The 19,722-nt window shown below is 37.3% G+C and overlaps 2 protein-coding genes across 10 annotated transcripts; one reads left to right on the top strand and one right to left on the bottom strand.

Moving 5' to 3' along the window:
- Positions 1–46: 46 nt before the first annotated feature.
- Positions 47–16,753, bottom strand: LOC107222489 (A-kinase anchor protein 9). Of its 8 annotated transcripts, none has more exons than XM_046746789.1 (23): positions 16,297–16,753; positions 15,827–15,964; positions 14,263–15,030; positions 11,798–14,176; positions 10,984–11,124; positions 10,306–10,613; positions 9,516–10,225; positions 9,292–9,419; positions 8,832–8,888; positions 7,759–7,926; positions 7,294–7,371; positions 6,289–6,603; positions 5,851–6,222; positions 5,563–5,769; positions 5,243–5,395; positions 3,410–5,105; positions 2,959–3,304; positions 2,727–2,877; positions 2,087–2,647; positions 1,641–1,931; positions 1,391–1,558; positions 923–1,305; positions 47–837 (listed from the first exon to the last, which is right to left on the bottom strand). In XM_046746789.1, the coding sequence occupies exons 1-23, from the start codon at positions 16,345–16,347 to the stop codon at positions 723–725; spliced, it is 9,684 nt and encodes a 3,227-aa protein (XP_046602745.1). In that variant the 5' UTR covers positions 16,348–16,753; the 3' UTR covers positions 47–722. The 8 variants fall into 8 exon arrangements, with proteins under 8 accessions (XP_046602745.1, XP_046602746.1, XP_046602747.1 ...); XM_046746790.1 differs by having other exon boundaries at positions 7,294–7,368; XM_046746791.1 differs by having other exon boundaries at positions 8,832–8,885.
- A 45-nt stretch (positions 16,754–16,798) lies between these two features.
- On the top strand, positions 16,799–19,539 carry LOC107222486 (pachytene checkpoint protein 2 homolog). 2 transcript variants are annotated; one of them, XM_015661871.2, is made up of 6 exons: positions 16,800–17,327; positions 17,511–17,667; positions 17,744–17,947; positions 18,037–18,264; positions 18,406–18,753; positions 18,852–19,539. In XM_015661871.2, exons 1-6 carry the CDS (start codon positions 17,284–17,286, stop codon positions 19,119–19,121), a joined length of 1,251 nt encoding a protein of 416 aa, XP_015517357.1. In that variant the 5' UTR covers positions 16,800–17,283; the 3' UTR covers positions 19,122–19,539. The 2 variants fall into 2 exon arrangements, with proteins under 2 accessions (XP_046602759.1, XP_015517357.1); XM_046746803.1 differs by lacking the exon at positions 18,037–18,264 and having other exon boundaries at positions 16,799–17,327.
- Positions 19,540–19,722: the final 183 nt, after the last annotated feature.

Genomic DNA, 19,722 nt, shown 5'->3' with positions numbered 1-19,722 from the left:
TAGTAAATTGCAGATTGCGATGGCGTGGTAACGTTTTATTCATATATAATATAAAAACAGGCATTTAATAAATATATAATACAATGTACAAGGCACATGTTTCTACCATCAAAGCTACATATTACATAAAACTTGATAATCCTTTGGTCATGTTACACACTAGAAATTAATATTTGTATATAGTGAAACAATGTGATCCACCGGATATGGAGAAGGCCGCGATATCTGACAAAACATAAAATTCTAAAACACCATAATAAAACAAACCTGTCCGACAATCACTTAAAAAAAAAACAGACAAAAAAAATTAGAACAAACAAAATTTTTATCACTAAAACCTTATGACTAATAGTAATAATAGTAGCAAACAGTCAAAACGTTTCGAACTTATTTTTCATATCAAACATTGTATGTACACATTCAGCTTAATTAATTAATCGAATATGGAGCTACATTTACAACCTAAAAAAAACTTGTTCGAATGCCCAGTTCTTTTCTCGACATTTCCGTCCAACGCAGAGAAACAACCGAAAGTAATGTAACCTGCCCTCAGACGAAGAATGCAATCCCATACAAGCCATACGTGGGCATGGCTGCGTTGTGACATTTGTGCGATGCACAATTAATCCAATGTTATACACGTAATACAATAACAACTGGTACTTTGTACTTGATAAAGAAGAAAACGTTGAGGTAGTGAGCATAAAGTTAGACAACTCTTGTTAGTCCGAGGTCAGCTGACCGACGTCTATCAAAGCATGGTCCATCTTCTTTTCAATACTTACAAAACGATCTATGAAGTGCTCAAGTGGGAAACCTCCGAGACCGCCGTCCCTCCTACAAAGTTACAAAAAACTTTATTTGATACCATTCGATCATACGAAGCAGAATTTAAATGGAAAGAAATTAACCCGCCACTCACAGGTTGGACGGCCTGTCTCGAACAGGCGGTGAATGATTGTTTGACGATTTTTTTCGCAACATGATAAACGACTGGTCAGGATTACCGAGAACCGCATTAGCGCCAATTCTTCTCCCCGTTCGCCACCGTCCGATCAGCCACTTCATTCTGCGGATACTGATTATCGCCAGGGCTGCGCATCTGAATCTCACCCTTGGTGATTTCTTATTGTTACGATTTGTGGTGTGCTCCCGCTGTACTAACGTCAGCTGAGCGAGAACGGAGAGAGTATTTTCCTCCGAAAGCTGATATCCGCCCACTACGCAGAGCAGATAACGCTTCTGGTATGCCAACGCTTTTCGACGGCTATCAGTTCGTAGGAATTTTCCGTAAAAGTGTTGAAGCTGGGAAGAAAAAGAAGCGTTATAGACATGTGCAGCAAACCAGCTGTCCATTTCCCGAACGCAAAAAAGGCGATTGTCGACAAACCTTTTCCACCATTTCTCCGCTCATGGCACCTGCGGTATTCGTCGATTGATTCTGTTCCAAAATTCTTACTCGAGCTAATAGCTGCTCTTTGTCTTCTCGAGCTCTTGCTAGTTTGTCATGGAGGATACTTTTCTCGTTCAAATGCTTCTGCAGACTCTCGTTCAAATCCTGAAATCATACAATGAAAATTCTTTATAAGACTCCGTTTAATGATATCGACTCAGAGTTACCATAGGTATAAATATCTTACCTGAATCTTTTGTACAAATTTAACCGGTACGTTTTTCTCGCCACAAAGTCTCTCCCTCTGTAATTCACTGGTAAGCTCTAGTTCTCTTTTTACACTCATTTGCAGGTCATTTTGCATATCATTAATTACATCTTTCAGTCTTTTTTCTTCATCTTGTGCTGAAGTTAACTTTTTCATTAAATCAGCTAAAGTGACTCGCTGTGTTTCAATGCATTGAATGTATTGCTCTTGTTTTTCGTGAGACTTGGCCAATTGTTTCTTCAAATGAGACATGTCCGCTTCCAGATCGACCTAAAAATATGAAATTTTCCAAAATGGAAATATTTTTTTTTCTGTTTTGATAATCCTTTGAATGAACGTACAAAACAGAGAAATACTACATGCGGATGAATCGTTAGTACCCGTTCTTACAGAGTAAGATTATTTTTAAATTTTGGCTCACTCACCATAACTTCTCGCGCATTGGCAACTTCTCGCCTGAGGCTCTTCAATTCGTTGTGTTCGTCAGTTCTTTGTTGCTGTCTCTTTGCTTCAGCTTCAGTGATTGTATCGATTCTCTTCTGTAGCCACTCACATTCCCCTTCTCTTGCTTTCAACTCATCTCTAGTCCTTTTCAAGTCTGTTTCAAGATGTTCTTTGATTCCCTCGACCAAAGCGAGTTTACTAGCCAACTTTTCTCTATCATCATTCAGCATTTCGAGTTCCCTTTCATATTTACTTTTCTCATTTACTATTCTTCGTATACTGTCGGCCAGTTCGACGTTCTTCCTTTCTTCTTTTTCACACTTTTCGGCAACAGTGACGTATTTTTTCTGCTCTGCTTCAATCATTTCTTGAAGGTACTGCTCTTTGAGACCAACTGTGTCAGCCACCTTCTGATTCTTCAACTTTTCTTTCACAGTATTCAATTCCGTTTCTATTCTCTTATGATCACGTCTGATATCCGATAACTGCGAGCGTAATTTTTCTTCTGCATCCAGTGACGCCTCTATCTTCATTCTTAACGTCTAGAGATGAGTTTTGTTTATTAAAAAATCAATATAACATTAAAATATATATAAAAATATTTATATATATTATACTAACCGTGATCAATTCCGAATCGTGCTTCTGAGCCTGGTGATTAGCGGTTTGTTCTCTTTCGTATCGTATTCTCAAATGTCGACTCATGTCTTTTTCTTTCGCAAGTTCTTCGTTCAGTTTTGTTACCGTTCCAGACTCTTCTTCCAAGTCAGCTCTGAAATGGAAATAGGTTTTTGGCAATTGTTATTTGTTTTTCATATTCATGTAAGTTTCAGTCTCACCGAATTTGACTCACTTTATTTGTAAGATACGATTTTCATACTCTGTAACTTGGGATTTAAGCATATCAACCACGATTTCTAAATCGTCTTTCAACTTAGTTAGTTCCTCGTTTGATTTGTTGGCTTGTTTAAGTTTTAAACGGACGTCGTTATATTTTTGAGCGATTTTTTCTTGCTTGGCCTGATCAACCGGCTCTATATCCAAGGAGTTGCAAGCGTGTCTTTCAATTCGCCTTTTGGTTCCACCACTCTCTTCTGTCTCACTCTCAATAGCGCTCATTATTTGTTTGTCTAGCCGAGCAGACACCTGTAATTCTCTTTGAACCATGTCCTCTATATCGCCCTCGTCTTCAGATGCTTCTGTAACATTAAATACTAATGTTTAGCAGCATAACAAAAGTGAAACCTATTTGTTTCTGTACAAGTAAAAGAATAATTTGTCCAACAAGTAGTTAATTTACTTACGATGTGAGGCAATTCTAAAATGTTCGAGTTCTTCCTGTAGTTTTACAACAACCTCCTTTAGTTCCATATTCATTTTTCTTTCATCTTTCAATTTCTTTCTTAATTCAACAACATTTCCGGACTCCTTCATTTTATTCTGTATTGTTTCCAAAGCTCTTTGCAAACTTTTACTGTCGTCACTCATCTGTCTGATAACTTTATCTTTTTCCTTAAGGTGCTCTTGCAGATGATGAATTTCTTGGTCTTTATTTTCACTGGGTGAAGAAGCACCAGAGAGGCTTGATCGTCTCGCCATATCTTCCAGTCTTCTTATAAGCAAATCTCTGTTGTTTAATCCTTCGGTTAATCTTTGAACTTCGATCTGACAGTTGGATAGTTCTTCTCTGCAAGTTTCAAACCTAGTTTTGTACTCGTACAACTGTTTGTTTTCATTCTCTATCTCAATGTTACGAGTCCCAAGTGTTTCAATGGTAATATCTTTCTCGAAAATAATTTCCTTCAAGTTTTTCAACTCTTGAGCTTTTTCCTGCAAGGTAACATCAATCTTCTTGAGTTGTGTCTTTAATTTCTCATCAAACTCTTCAATCATCCTTGAATTTTCCTTTTTCAGCTCGGTGATAATTTTCTCGTTTGTCTGCATTTTACCCTTGTATTCTATGAGTTCCTCTGTCTTAAACTTGAGATTATTTTCAACTTCCAACAAGTCACTCTTTATTTTACTTTCCGAAGCTTGAGTCAATTCAAACTGTTCTTTGTAGAAAAATTTATCCCACGTCAGGGTTTCTATGGTTTCTTTCAATTCCGTACGCAGCTCAAGCAGATCATGTTGCATGGTGTTCAATTCCGTTTCTCGTTCTGTCAATTTCTTTGACTTAATTTCGAGTTCTTCTTTCACTTTCCTTAATTGATTCTCCATGTCTTGAATAAGTCTCTGATTTGACTCTTCACCGGATTTGCGTGGACTCAGCGACTCGATTGATCTATTCCCATGTCTTGGACACTGATTAGCACTTTCGTTTATTCCCTCAGCCGAGGTTTCGCCCTCCTTGAATACACCAGACTCACCAGTTTCCATGGACAATCGTTCCACCAAGAGATTTTCATCATTTGCTTCGTTCTCTATGACGTTACGAGATCTCAGATTCTCGTGGTTCGAACCATCATTTTCCTCATTTGTCGGCGACTTAGATTCGGATACACTGCGAACTAATTCAACACCGGTCGAGCTATGAGAACGAGGTATACAACTTTCTGACAAGCTACGAGACTGGGAGTGTAACTCCAGTCGAGGAACATCAGCGCTAGTTTTGTTCTGCTCAATCATAACCATCGGGGATATCTGGCTGACGTATTTCAACTGGCTAGCATCACCAGCAGTTCGTAAATTGGAAATATTGTATGGCAAGGTTTGCGTCAGATTAACATGTTCTCTGATAGCTTCTGGGAATTCTTCGCACTCTGAATTAATTGAAAGAATATCGCTCAATGTACGAGCGCTATTCTTTGGCTCAGCTTGCTTCATCAATTCTTTCAACTGACTTTCATCCAAATTCAACGACAAGTATATTTCTAATTGTTTTTCCTTTTTAGATAGTTGATCTTTGAGGTGATCAATTTCCTCATTTTTATCCTCCAGCATCGAGTCAAGCAACTGTGGTAACTCTTGCTGAACTCGCTCCTGTGATCCAACTTTTTCCTGGAAACAAAAATCAACTTTTAGTTGACATGAAGATACGATGAAGATGAATTTCGTATTGACCATAAGGAAGCGTTTGATGTGAAGTAAAGATGCTCAACGTTAAGTTGACACAAGATAAAATAAATTAAAATTACCTCCAACAATTTTTTCTCTCCTTCAATGACTTCTAGACGATCTCGAAGCTTCTGAATAGTATTGTTCTCGACTTGAACAACGCTTGCAATCTCACCTTCTTTTTCAAGCAACAATTTATTCGCTCTCTCCAATCGCATTTCAGTATCTTTTATCTGATGAATTAAAATTTACGATATTATACTACAACAGTAATTCTTAACAAGTTGCGTGTCTAAAACAGACTTTCCAATAACGGAGTTTATTCAGATTCGTTTCGTATTTCTTAAATTTGGGATAAATTGAAATATCTGATCTATATAAAGTGGCAATACTTTTTTACCTGTAAATCCTTATCAGCTACTTCGCGTTCTAAGGAGTGAACTTTGGCGTTCACTTCATGTAACTGTAATTCCAAGCGTGAAGTAGCCTGTCTCTGAGCAAAAGGAGCACTCTGTTTCTGCTGTTCCAATCGACCACGCATAGCTTCAATTTGGAACAATTGTTCTGAATTAGTTTGCTGTAATATTTCTTGCTCAGCCTGTAGTTCCTGTAAATTATTCATAATTACAGCTCTGTACGTTTCGCAAGCGATTCCATATAACAAGTTATAGCTGATTGAGGGACTAACTTCGTTCTGATTTTTCAGAGCCGTCATCTGCATTTCCAGGTCCTTAATTCTCCTGAAGGCGACCTCTTCGGCTCTACCGTGTTTTATCATTTTTTCTTTCAGTTTAAGAATATGATCGAGCGGCAAGGTAGGAGGCGATTGAGGATCGTCTGGCGTTGGGCATCGAGAAGCATCAATCTGTTCTCTAACAGACACGTCCTCGCTGGGCTGGCTTAGGCTCAAGTTAGAACCGCACATATGCAGTGCTTCCAGATCTTTTATTCTCTTGTCTAATTGTACGTCCATATCGCGTAATTCCAATTTGATCTGTTTCATAGCCAACGAATTAACGTCGAAGTGTTCGGTGCTCAATTTGTGCTTTCTAAGTTCCTCCTAAAAGCAAGTTGATTCAATACACATTTTCTACTTATCGTTGTCGATCGCTGAAATAAAACTTACTTGAAGATGATCGATGTGCTCATTCAAATGAACATTCTCGCTGCCCATTTTAATCGCGTCTAATTCTTGGGCAAGTTCCTGTTGATTTTTAGTTTGTACATTAATCAATTCTTCCATCTGATTGATCTGGGTCTGCAGAGCATCTTCACGCTCCGTTTTTGCTTGAACCTGCTGTTCCAAGTCAGTGATAATATCTCGCAATACCCATATCTTGTCAATAGCTGCCTTCAATTCGCTCTCAACCTCAGACTTTCGCGCCTCAGCCTCGGACATCATAGAAGACATCTCGTGCATCTGGGATTCAAGAGCTTCCACCTATATTTCCCGTAATCGATCTATGTTTTTAAAGTGATATTTACATGGGCATGCAAACGGTGACATATTTTACCATATTTAAGCTTTTTATGAGATATTTAAGGCACACGAAAATTATGTTATTACTATTTTAATATTATTTTATTTTTAATCACTACAGTATTAATACTTATTAATGCTGACTGTCATTTCTATTAATTCTACGACTAGAATTAAGGGATGTGTACAAATTTACATGGTGAAATTAAGATTCTGGTTATGGAGTTATATTAAATGTGACAAATAAAGTGTATTCACATTGAAAAAAATAGAATTAATGACAACAGCAGTGGAAAAAAAGATGAGTGATTAATTTTCTAGAATGTATTTGGGGTACTAATAAAATAAGACGGATGGAAAAGTAATAAACTACTTAAAACGTTTAGATTATGAACTCTTATCATTTTCCATAGCCTGTGTTAATTTGTTTACGGATAAATTTTAGTTATTCGAACACAGACCCGCAATACCATGTTTGATTACGAGTACGAAACTTGTATGAAAAATTTAGAACATGAAAGTACGAGTAAAATTGTAAAAAAAAAAGGGAGAAATTCGCACAGACTTTCATTATTGGCAAGCAATAATTGAGCGATTCGTATTTGTATAGAGATGTGAAATTCTGATTGTTAAAGATAAGTAAACACTCACGGTTGCTTCGATGTCAGTTGGACGAAGCACGTGGGTGACTGCATAAGTTGATGGTGGTACAGGCGATAGCGAAGACTGCTTTGCGTGACAAACAGAGAAACCAAAACCACAGTGCAGAAAAACGTGATTTAAGTAATAATAGATGTGTACCACAATGACAAAAACGTGTGTTATTTAAAATACGATGCGGCGATGCGTGTTACAAGCTTTTCTATAATAATATACTTATACATATGTATATGATATTTATTATTAAACAATATATTAATGAAAAAGTGATATTACATCTGCAATAATCGTTAGGCTAGCCAAAACCTGCACAACAAATCTAACCACCAAAATTATTATTATTAATTAATTAAATATGTACATATTTATTTAATCGTAAGATGGCAAGAATATGCACAGTTTTAACGAATCCAAAATAAATATTTCTATCATTACTATGTATATTGTAAGACTTACCTCTGAGGTGATACGTTGATCACGTTCCTTTTCGCGATCCTTTTCTCTAAGCTGCTCAATAAGCACTTCAATTTTACGAGCTGCTTCGTCTCTTTCAGCTTCTCGTTCGCCGGCTTGTTCCTCAAGGAACTTACGCGTAGCACGCAACTGTTTATCCGCTGCTTCGATCTAAACATCAGATTTACAGATCATTTTAATCACTTTGAAAAATACATACAAATGCAGTGATTAATAAGCTATGTTCATAAACATATTTCATTAAAAAATTTTAGTATTCATTAATTTGCTGCTAGATGAAAAGAAAAATGGATTCATGCTAATTATTTTTTAACAAAATATTGTAATCAATCTTATATTGAAAGAATGAATTGAAGTACCAGTCCGTGAAAATTTATAAGTAAGTGAGCAGAATTAATTAAGATTAAAATCATGAATTCTGCCAGTTTTTAAACTGATCTAATCAAAAATTGTATTAATGATCGGACCCTACAATTAATAAAGCAGCGTAGCAGATTTTTCCAAAATGAAACCACCCAAAGCAGGTCATTATTTCAGTGATACATTGCAGAGAGTGTTGGGGAATTTGAAAATGGAAAAAAAAAACCGAATCTTACAAAAATTCAGAACCAAAAAAAAAGAAAAAAAAAAACACTCAATTACAAACTAGATAACAACCACCCATTCCACCATGCAATCATATAACCAGGCAAGGATGTTTAGTAATAATTTCAGTCGGGATTTAGGAAAATAGCACAGAATTATAAGAAGGTGAACAAATGATTTTTTGAGGCCGTAATAACGTAAATTCATTGTAACCACATCGTCTGTTACTTGAAAATTCAACAATTATGTCCCATGTGATTGTCACATAAGCATTTTCATATTTTTAGTGTTTCAACAAAGCTGTACAAAGATATAAAAAATCCGATATACAAGCGTTCTATATAGCAATATTAAATGACCGTGTATGTGATGATGACAAACGAATTTTTAATTTCGAATTAGAGGGTAATAGCAAAACTTTATGGATACTACAGCAAATGCGTATTAATATTAGTAGTTCTATGATTTACCTTTCGGCAGCAAACCCTGTGAATGTATGGGGGAGGAGTAGGGTCAAAAGATACCTGCTGGCAAGACAACATAATGCAAATCAATCTCAAAAAATCTGTCCTTCCAAGTCACAGGGGTTTAATTTTTGCTCCAGGAATTAGTTCTTTTTTTTTCTCTTTCTATCTTTTGGAATATAATTTCACGAACATTGAAAATGGATTCAATAAGATTTAAACAATCTTAAAAACCAGAGTTCAGAGAGTAAAAAGTGTACAAGATCATACCAATCTTAGAGAATTGATTGAAAACTCTCCGTGATTTGGACTTACAGAATAAAACAATATCAATTCTACAACCTAAGAATCGGGTAATCATTCATCTTGCACATAAACCAAAGTTTTTTTAACAACACATACCAATTATTGCTAAGTATAATCAATTTTCATGCAATTGAACACAGTCGGATAAAATTTTTATTACCTGCAACTGCAAGTCTTCTTTCTCCTTCTTCGCTTCATCTGCAGCTTTGTCCCCTTGTCTGCACAAATCTTCGATTAACTGCAACAGGTAGGAATTTTCGCCACCTCCGTTTGATATCACAGTTCTCACTGAAAGTAGATGATATTTTAAATAATTGATATTGTCTGCGATATTGAATTGGAAATGCTGAGGTAGCGTCCAAGTATTTGAAACAAATACATCACCTCTTTCTTGAAGTTGGGATAAATTCTCCGTCGTAACGTCGACACCCGACTCCTCATGTTCGCCATAACCTTCGCTGATGATTTCTTTCTTGTTTTCTATAGAAGTTAACTTGAGCTGTAACTCGTGAATTTTCACTTTCAGATGTTCGTTTTCTTGCTCATAGTTGAATATCATATTTTCAGCCTCCTCGAATTTCACACCAAGCTCTTCGTTCACTTTGCTCGACCACAAAACTTGCTTCGCAAGCATATCGATTTTAGACTCTTCAGGTGTCGATGATACTCCCAATATTTGGGCAGCCTCTGATTTTAGTCGATCTAAACAATTGTCCAACTCAACTTTCAACTCGTGGGTAACGTCTTTATCCCTTTCTATTAATTCGAACAAGGTATTATCGTCGTTCATCAGCGTTTGGATGCCTGAATACCTAGGCGCAAAATGAACTCTTTTAATTTTTGTAGCTGTGGGTTTAGAAGGAGTCTGTTTTTCCGCAGGGCACGTGGTGTTCTGGAAATCTTCAGTTTTATCTCCAGTTTCTTTCGTCGACGTTTCTTCTTGATCGTCTTTCATTTCCATGGACTTTGACAACTGCGTTTTCAGTACCTCAGATATTAGAGTATTGTTTACCTCTTCTTCGCACATTGTAAAGTAATTGATCAACTCTGTTACAAGATTTTTCAGTGTCAAACAGGTCTTATGCAAATTGTCCCTGTAACAATTATGGATAAATTTCATTAATCACTGATCAAAATCACAAATGCACAACAGCAATAAAATTGTCAATATTACCTTTCTCTAATCAGAAGATTTTCAGAACTCAAATTTCCGTCTTCTGAACACGTTTTTCCACCACCTCTGGATGCCACTTTAATTTTCGTCAATTCGTCTTCATGGCGTTCGATAGTTCGGTTTAAAAGACGTGTGTGTTCTTCCTTAAGCCGGGCTAATTCAGCAATGTGCTGCTCTTTGAGTTCTTGGATTTCACGTTTAGAACCATCAGTGAATTTGTCACGTAGCTCGAGCAGTTCTGCAGGCCAACTCTGCTGAGCATCTGTTTCATCAGCTGACAGCAATGCCTGCATAATGCCGATGTCACGCTATCAAAATATTGCACTCAAATGAAAGGTATTTGTATTTGTTTGAAAAGCATCCCTTCCACCAAAGAATAGGCGATTTGTATTGTGATTTTGAGTCACTGTGTCAATGTCAATAACGAATGAGTCACCCATAATCCTCCACTAATCTTTCTGGATGTTTAGCTGTGTGGGTGAAATTTTCAAACGAATTGAACGAGCAATGATTGAATATAATTCTTAGTAGATATAATCACAACAGCCAGCTATAAATTTTTATTTTCTTCCTCGGTTAAATACACAAATATGAAATGATCAAAATATTACGGAGGTAATCTGGAGTAGCGTTAACTTCTGAAATGTGCAAAAGCGGTTGCAGGTGGCAATAAGCTACCTGAATCTGTTCCTGGAGTGCGTTGACGATGTCAAGCTTGGCCAACGCGACCTGTTCCTCTAACTGGTGACTGTAGGCAGCTCTCAATTCGGTCAATTCGCCACTTTCCACAGCAATTGGATCCAAGTCCGTTTGACATGGCTGCATGCGCAGGTTCACAGGTCCACACAACACATATGTTAGTTACGAATGGGATTTACTATCTAACGGTACATACACATACTGTATGATGAAAATGAGTTCAACTATTAGACAACCCATTCCTGAAGCAAACAAGTTACATTATTCCCACAAAAAGAATAAGACTCAAATACCAAGTCATCGACCGCATGCATACTGGAGAAAATAACTGAAACTAAAATGAGTCGAACTTTTCAAAATGTTGATTTATATGCCGCCAAGTTCTGTCGGCACGAATCAAGTGAACTGTACTACTGTTTTTCATTTTCTTTTTACCTTTTTTGTGGTAATCAAATTGCGATAACTTAGATTAAAAGACTAAGCTTCGCGTTACGCCTTCGTAACTAACGACTTACCAAGACACTGGTATAAAAAATATTCGCATCAATGTAGATAACAAAATGTCAAAGGTTGATCGAGGGAAACGCTCACGATTAAATGAGCGACTGAATTGACAATGGCCACTGTTGACAAACCGGCAATTACAAATTCGTATGCAGGTAATTAAATTCCATTCTGATTGCAAAATTTCGATCGTACGCAAGTACTACATGCATCACCAAAAATGTTATAACGCACATGTTCATGCCAAAATAATATGCGCATAATGTTATGGAAAAGGATTTGGTCTCACCTGATTGACCACTTTGATTAGTCCTCGTTTTTCGGTTCGTTCCGACAGCTTCTGCACCATGCTGTTATGCAGTTTTTGTTGTTCAACCAGCTTTTCCTCGTACTCTGATTTCAGTTTCTCAAGTTCCTCAACTTTCAAGAACAGCTCCTGCTGTATCGAGGCGACTTTTTCTGAGCCTTCCGCCATTGATTTTGCGATATTCTCATCCTCATTAGAATCAATTTTACTCTTAAGTTCGCTATCTGTCTTTGAACTTCGCCCAGGAACATCCAAAACGTTTAGACAGTCGCCACCACCACCAAAGTACAGATCGTCAGTTAATTCTTCTATTTCGCTGTCGTTGTCAGACATTTTCTTTGACTGCTGACTGAATACCTCTTCAGAATACTGTTTTTCCATCTGTAAACACTTTTGCTCAAAGTATGTCCTTAGTTCTTCCATTTCCTTGGAATGACGAGTCTCGAGTTCGGCTTTCAAATCGCTCAAGCTCAATGCATTGTCACTCGTCCCAAGCGAAAGCGACTTCAATTTCTGTACATCGTTTACTGTTTGTGCTTTAATTTCATCCATTTCTTTGGCATGTTCTTCTATCAACCCTTCATTCTGCTTAATCAGGGCAATCTTTTCGTTTACAAGTGACTCCTTTTCTTTCGTCAATTTTTCTATTTCCAATTGGAGACTATTTATATCTTCTTTTGATTGCTTATTGGTTAAATATTCATTTTCTTCAATTAACCTCTGTCTCTCCTGCTGAAGTTTGTCGAAATTTTGCTGTAATTTCTCCAATTTCTCACTTACGTCTTCGTAATTCCTCTGAAGCCTAATTAGGTTTTCATTTTCTTTGACAATGGCTGCTTTTTCCGTGTTCAAGTCATCAATTTTTTTCTCCAAGTCTTGAATATTAGTCACTTCTGCTTGCACACCTTTTTCAATCAACTTGACATCCATCTTATCTAATAGTTCCTGTGCCCGAGCAGAGTCATTTATAGTTTCCAATTGATCTGGTAATTTGCTGTCCTGAATCGAGATATTCAGTGCAGATTCGTTAAGGCAACTTTCGTTGGCAGCCAAGGTTTGATTCAGCTTTTCCTCAACCTCTGCACATTGTTCCCAAGCAGCTGCAAGTCCTTTCTTCAATTGGGCAGACTCCTCCTCAGATTCTTTCAATTTTTCATTTAGCGCAATAATTTTTTTAGAGCATTCATGTTTATCGTTCTTTAATTGATCAAGCTGATTTTGTAAGTTTTTATTTTCTCGTTCGAACGACTCAATTTTATCTTTCAAAAGTTGCACTTCGCCGGATTTCGCTCCCTTTGGCAAATCTGTAATTTCCTTGGGTGATTCCTCATCTTGTCCAAAGTACAACGAACCTTGGAAAAGTTCAGTCGAACCAGGAGTTGTCTCATCCACTTGATCCAACTTGCCCTTACTTTTGTCTTGGGAATTTTTCAAGTCGTTCAACTGTTTCTCATACGTCCGATTCACCTGATTAGTCTTTTCCAACTCCTGATTGACTTTATGCAACTCTTGAGTAGTTTTCTCCAATCTCTCATTAGCCTGTACTAAGTCTTCAGTAGTCTTGGAAACATCATTTTCCAATCCATTGATCCTCTCAACTAATTGCTTTTCCATCAATGCTTTTTCCTCCAATCTCTGTTTCGTCATTTGAAACTGTAAAGCGACTTCGTCGAAGGTTTGGTAGGTGGTTTCGTTGAACTCGCTTCCTGTGTTGAAGCTGACTCCGCTGAATCTTGACAATGATTTTTCCAAATCAAATATTTTGCTGCTCATAGATCTCTCGTGAACTTGGCTATTCTCTATGAGCGATTGCGCTGCCGAATATTTCGCTGAGAGATCATCCAATTTGAATTTTAGTGCCTCATTATCCTGCTTCAGGACGGTTACATTTGTCAGAGCTTGCTCTAGAGATCGTTCGATGCTCTCCTTGGATTCTAATACACTCGAAGCAGCCACATATTTCGAAGTTATTTCATCAAGCTGAATTTTATGCAGCTTTATTTGCTCCTGCAACATTTCCTTTTCCGCCTTACTCTTCAATGAATGCTGACGACGATTCGCCTCCATCTGTAAGGTAAGATCCTCAACGCGGGACTTGTACAATACAACTTCAGCCTGGGCTGTTCTCTGTGCTTCGGAGTGGTTAACCAACTCCAATTTCAATGCTTCAACAGTTTTTTTGTAGGTTGTTAGCTGTGTTTGAAATACAGATAGTTCTTTAGCATGTCTAGTTTCAAGATCTGGCAAATCTCTGTTTAAATGATCGGACAAGGTTCTATTTTCTTCTATCACTAGTTTTAACTGTTTTTTGTAATCTTCCTTAACCCGACTCAATTCGTTGCTATGAGATGACGACAACTCCTGGAATCAAAGATCATTAATGAATAATCCTTACGATTCAAATATTTAGAATATACATAAAAAGTACCTATTTCGGATAAACTTACCTTCAACTCATTTTGGTGCTTTTCTGCATTTGCCTTAGTTTCAGTCGTAAATTTCTCTAAAATTATTTGCATGTCCCGTTTAATTTTGTCAACACGAGCTTCGTATTGTTTCTGCTGCTCTAATGTTTCTGTAATGTTCAAATTGTTTTCTGCTGCTCCGATGCGAATTCTTTCATTCAACTGATTAATCTGAAGCTTGTAGTCGTTTATTTCAGCCTTCTGTGTTTCACTTTCCATTTCCAACTTCTTCCTATCTTCGTTGGACTTATTCATTTGCAATTTAAACTCCTCTGTTAGCATTTTTTGATTCGCTAACTCATTCTCTAATTTTTCAATTTTCACACGAAATGGTTCGATGTCTTCAACTGGAGTGGTTCGCTGCTCCAACTGCATTGCATTCAAGGTATTTACCTGAGTCAACAGATAGTCTCTAGCTGAAAGTGTTTGTTCCAGAGATGCGGTTAAATCTTCAATGAGATTGTCACGTTGATTGACAGCTCTTTCAAACTCTTGAAGCTTGGCGTGATAAGTTAGCACAAGATCCTTATAATTAATACTACTAGCACGACTTTGTGATGAATTTGGAGATGATGCTTCACCCCTTAAATTTTCAATCTCAGCATTAAGAGCCTCCACTACCGCCTCTTTCCCTTCAAGTAATTCTTCCAGCTCTGCTACTCTTCCTGCCATTCCTTCCAATTCACCTTCACCCTCTCCTTCGCTCATACTAACACTGCTATGAGTTAAATCTCTCAATGACACGTTCATCTGTTTTTGTAGAAAATTAAAAAAATAAAGTAAAATCCCATTTTAACAGTTTTCTGCATAATATTTATCTGGCCTTCGACCCCAGTCATTTCAGTTTTTCTGCTTGACATCTATCGACAGCCAAATTTTCAGAAAAAATACTACTGTAAAAGGTAGAAATCTGACTTAATACCGAAATATCATTTGTAGATATTTTAATATTAACTTCAATTGCCTTGAAAGTAAGTTATACACAAATTTATGCAATTTTTGGACACCAGTACTATAGTTATTGATATTAAATTGTCACATTTTTTGAATAAAAAAATGTCATATTGGAATGACTAATAAAAGTGAAGTGATTACACGTGTGTATTATTGTGGATGAAAAAGTGTATTAAAAAATTCATAAAACTTTTAGAATTTCAATAAAGAAATAAACTTTTTTCATACGCAGACTATTGAAAAGAACAGCTATCTGTATACATGAACTAAACATTGAATAAACAAATTGTTATTCACACAATTCATGTCTCAATTCTGTTTATAATGAACCCGTCAAAATAAAACTACAAATCGTTGATACAACAAGATCAGAGTATAGGAGCCATGGCAAAAAATTTGTACAGGTGTGTCTCATTGGGGTAAAATTGATATCATTCATCAGGGTGATAATCAGATTACAGGCGCACTTCATACTGCAGCAGAGTTTAAATAAGAAATAAAATTATTATTATTAGATGAGCTGCCTCGACTGTTGACAAATATGATCAATTAAAAATTTTCTTATATACTTCACAGCAAATGAATTACTTACACTGACGTCAGCACCCCGTGTTTCTGTAGATCGCACCTGGGCCTCGTTGCGTGAAGATTCTGCATCTGACGGCTCAGCCGATTGATTACCGCTACTGTTGTGAGCACTGTACAATCGTTCCGCTTTGTATTTAGCAAGCTGAGAATTATGAATGTAAGATATAAAACAAATGAATATTGAATGTCATATATATCGCTACATTAGACCGAATGGCAGAGCAGATGCTGCGACTCAAGGCTTTGGGTGTGGGGTAATAAAAAATGTGAAAAAACGAAGATAAACAAAAATGATTGAGATTAGGATATGAGGTAATTGCTTTACTGACAAACTGTGATTAGATGTAAGAATCGGAATAAATTGCACCCCAATGATCTAAAGTTGGGTTTGAAATCGTATGAATTAACGGCTCGAGATTAGGTTTAAAAATACCAGAACTAATTATAAATACAAAAAAAGTTTAGGGTACGAACCATTTCCCGGCCAGCCTCCAAAGCGCGTTGCCGTTTTTCGTCCTCGTCCATTATTCCCTAATCCTTGTTAGTTATGCGAATAAAAAAATGTCCAAATCTCACGTAAAATGCAATATCGTTACAAATTAAAAATGAAATATGCCTTTCTCGGCGCTACATTTCGGACCACTTTTCTTTAAACACTCGACCGTTGATATGCTGATGGTTCGTAATTTACAAAAATTACGATAAAGTAGCGTCCGCGTAGTTTGAGCATAGGTGGTGCCTTATATCAAGACAGCCAATCTACATTGGGCTCTTAACTATGCTCTTAACAGGCCGAACAACGCCGTCTGCATGTCACAGCCCACGTTAATTCAAATAATTGTCCAATTCGGTCGAGAATATAGTGCGTTTGTTTATTATTGACCACGAAGATCATCTTTGTTTCGTCGCGTCGCGCCCTCTTACCTCCTGCTCCCTACACGATACTCCCCCTCCCGCTCTACATCGCGCCATCCTTGAATAGTGGTAGCATCCTAAACTCGCATGTGGCGTGAATTGAGACTGGTTAAAGGTAATCCAAGTACGCTCCATCTCTCTCGCTCTGCGCCATGATTGGCTGAGCGCTCTTGCCGCTGGATGAGTTTTCATCTCGATGAAATACTCCGTGTGTACTCGAATGATCTAAGACTCCCCTCCCCCTCCCACACCGCCCGGCACCAGGGCATCTAAGAAGTGGCGCCACATGACTCGAAACACTACAGAGATCGCCAATCGGTGTTCTTGAAATTGGCGCCAACGTTCGGCGCTTCAAAACGCCCGACTTCGTGAGCACGTGTCGGCCATGTTGTGCGGAAAAAAGAATACAAATTGAATAAGTCAGCTGTCAGGTGAAAGGACAAGTGAGAAACCGGAAGCGTGATATTCAAATATTCTGTCTAAACCGTCGTAACGTTAATCAGATCAATTCACATCCACCGAGTTATCGTGCCCCATATCACAAATATGAGTCACGTACTACACATCGAGGTCTGTCAACGGATTGACAGGTAACTTGCATGTTTCGATGCCCATTCTTGCCTGACTCGTAGACGAACCGATTTCAGTACGCAGTTAGAGATGCTCTGTTGTTCCCGTCTTGAGACGTTGGAGTGGATATGATAGAATGTTTTGAACTGCTTGTTTAAACGCACATGAAGCCTCTTATTTATCAATTTAATTTTTCATTCAAGTCTATTGTCTGTCGAGGAAATAAACAAAGAAGTACAAGATGAGCTGAGAATGTTGAACACACTAGACTTGTGCTCACCAATTATCGGGAAACATTGCTCTAACAATGTATTGAGGGATCATGTTGAAAGCATATCATTTTATCGCAGCATCAACGAAGTATGAAGAATTATATTTTTTCATTCCTTGTTTAGAAAGTCTCAGATATTATTTAACTTATAACATTAACTTTCAGAGCACGAATGTAAGCTTAAATGATGGGATAGAACTTGCACTACACGTTTATAGATTACAAGAAGAAGAGCCGGCAATGGAAACAATATGTGATGGCGACAACAACTCAGATGAATTACCCGTCGCTACTCACTGGGTTTTACCATCGTTAGATTTTAAAGGCTTGTGGGAAAGTTTGTATTATGATTCTGACATAAAGGAAAATGTAAGAGACGACATAGAAACCTAGTCTTTGACGAGTTGTCTTCTATTTCAATTACCTTATTCTAATAGTCGTTATCATTCATGTTTCAGTTACTTAGTTTTGTTGAAACTACAATATTATTTTCCGACCGTCAGATAGATGCTAACATTATAAGCTGGAATCGTGTTGTACTTTTGCACGGACCTCCAGGAACTGGCAAAACCAGCTTGTGCAAAGCTTTGGCTCAGAAATTGGCAATCAGATTTAATGATCGATATTCTCACTTTGCTCTGGTAGAAATAAATAGCCATAGCTTGTTTTCAAAGTGGTTTTCTGAGGTACGGTCATATTTTTTGCTGCCCAGTTGTAAACATTAGACAACTTTTTAATATTGTTTTTGCAGATAATCTTCATTTCTTAAAATCTGCAATAATTAATGATAATAATCTTAATTTGAGTATTAATTCTTCACGTTTTAGAGCGGAAAATTAGTAATGAAGATGTTCGGTGAGCTGAAACAGTTACTCGAAAATCCAGATGCCTTGGTTTGCGTATTGATCGATGAAGTAGAGTCTCTGGCACATGCACGAAAGTCTTCAGTCTCTGGAACAGAGCCGAGCGATTCTATTCGTGTAGTAAATGCCTTACTCACCCAGCTGGACCACATTAAACGTTACCAGAATGTTCTCATCTTGACTACCAGCAACGTGACTGAGGCAATTGATTTGGCCTTTGTAGACCGAGCAGACATCAAACAATACATAGGGCACCCCAGTGAAATTGCTATCTACAAAATTTATCAATCGTGTATCAAAGAGCTGACCAAGGTAACTTGAGATGTATAAACGATTTTCAAACACACAGCAATCATCGATGGTCTTTAATTGACTAGCCATGTAAACATTTACTTTCTTGTTGGTTTTAGGCACAAATAATAGAAAATGAGGATATACTTGACATATCGCATTTGAAAGCAAATGGGTACGAGGAAAATTCTACCACAAGGCATAGTCTGAGGCTGCTTGAACTGAGCCGTGAAAGTGTTGGATTAAGCGGTCGTGCATTGAGAAAAATACCGTTTCTTGCTCACAGTCTATACCTACGCACCAAAACCGCGAATTTATCGCAATTTCTTAGAGCTATGCATTTAGCGGTTACAAAACACAAGGAGGATGCCATGGAACAAACGTATTAATGCTCCGTAACTCCCACACTATTTTTATATCACGAAATTATTCTATAATTATTCTCACCATTGAATTACGTTTTTTTAAAGTTTTACATCATAATTGATAACGTACTTTTAACACACACAGGTATTACAATTTAAGAAAATAATATTTACTTACATTAGCTCTACGCTTAGACGTTTATGAAAAGCTGCATTGATTATTCAGCTAATATATATTCTATACCAAAATAACCTTTCATTCTGCTTATTCGTGCCTGAAGTTTTGTTTTTTTCTGCATGATTGTAGTGGGCAAAGTGAAAAGAATTCATTGATTGCCACAGCAGGTGCATTGATGCTACGTAGCCTCATACATGTATTATTTATTAATGTTCAATGTAACGTTATAAGTTATTTTACACAATAAACCCTATTTCTACCGAACGGCATATAAATCAACCAACAGTATATTCTTCAAGTCAACGCAAACAACGACGAATATTGATTTTGAATTTTCCCGCGTTTTGCCAAGCGCCACTTTGCGCTCTGCCATCAGGCTTCTTCGTAAAAATCATAGACTTATACAGATAGACTGAGCGCTCCTATAAGAGGTACTGAAGCTTACAT

Source organism: Neodiprion lecontei, chromosome 1 (genome assembly GCF_021901455.1).
Source record: "Neodiprion lecontei isolate iyNeoLeco1 chromosome 1, iyNeoLeco1.1, whole genome shotgun sequence".
NCBI classification, from domain to species: Eukaryota; Metazoa; Arthropoda; class Insecta; order Hymenoptera; family Diprionidae; genus Neodiprion; species Neodiprion lecontei.
The sequence above is the reverse complement of the archived record's forward strand: the minus strand, read 5'-3'. Positions and strand labels throughout refer to the sequence as shown.

What these genes read in the sequence shown, in the direction of transcription:
- LOC107222489 (XM_046746789.1), bottom strand. Translation starts at nt 16,347, where the DNA reads ATGGACGAGGACGAAAAACGGCAACGCGCTTTGGAGGCTGGCCGGGAA. An exon ending in TAGCTGATAAGGATTTACAG is followed by an intron (nt 5,396 to 5,562) that starts GTAAAAAAGTAT and finishes TTAATTCATCAG; the next exon opens with ATAAAAGATACTGAAATGCG. An exon ending in ACGATTCGGAATTGATCACG is followed by an intron (nt 2,648 to 2,726) that starts GTTAGTATAATA and finishes ACTCATCTCTAG; the next exon opens with ACGTTAAGAATGAAGATAGA.
- LOC107222486 (XM_015661871.2), top strand. Translation starts at nt 17,284, where the DNA reads ATGAGTCACGTACTACACATCGAGGTCTGTCAACGGATTGACAG. An exon ending in GTCTGTCAACGGATTGACAG is followed by an intron (nt 17,328 to 17,510) that starts GTAACTTGCATG and finishes TTTTCATTCAAG; the next exon opens with TCTATTGTCTGTCGAGGAAA. An exon ending in TTTATCGCAGCATCAACGAA is followed by an intron (nt 17,668 to 17,743) that starts GTATGAAGAATT and finishes ATTAACTTTCAG; the next exon opens with AGCACGAATGTAAGCTTAAA.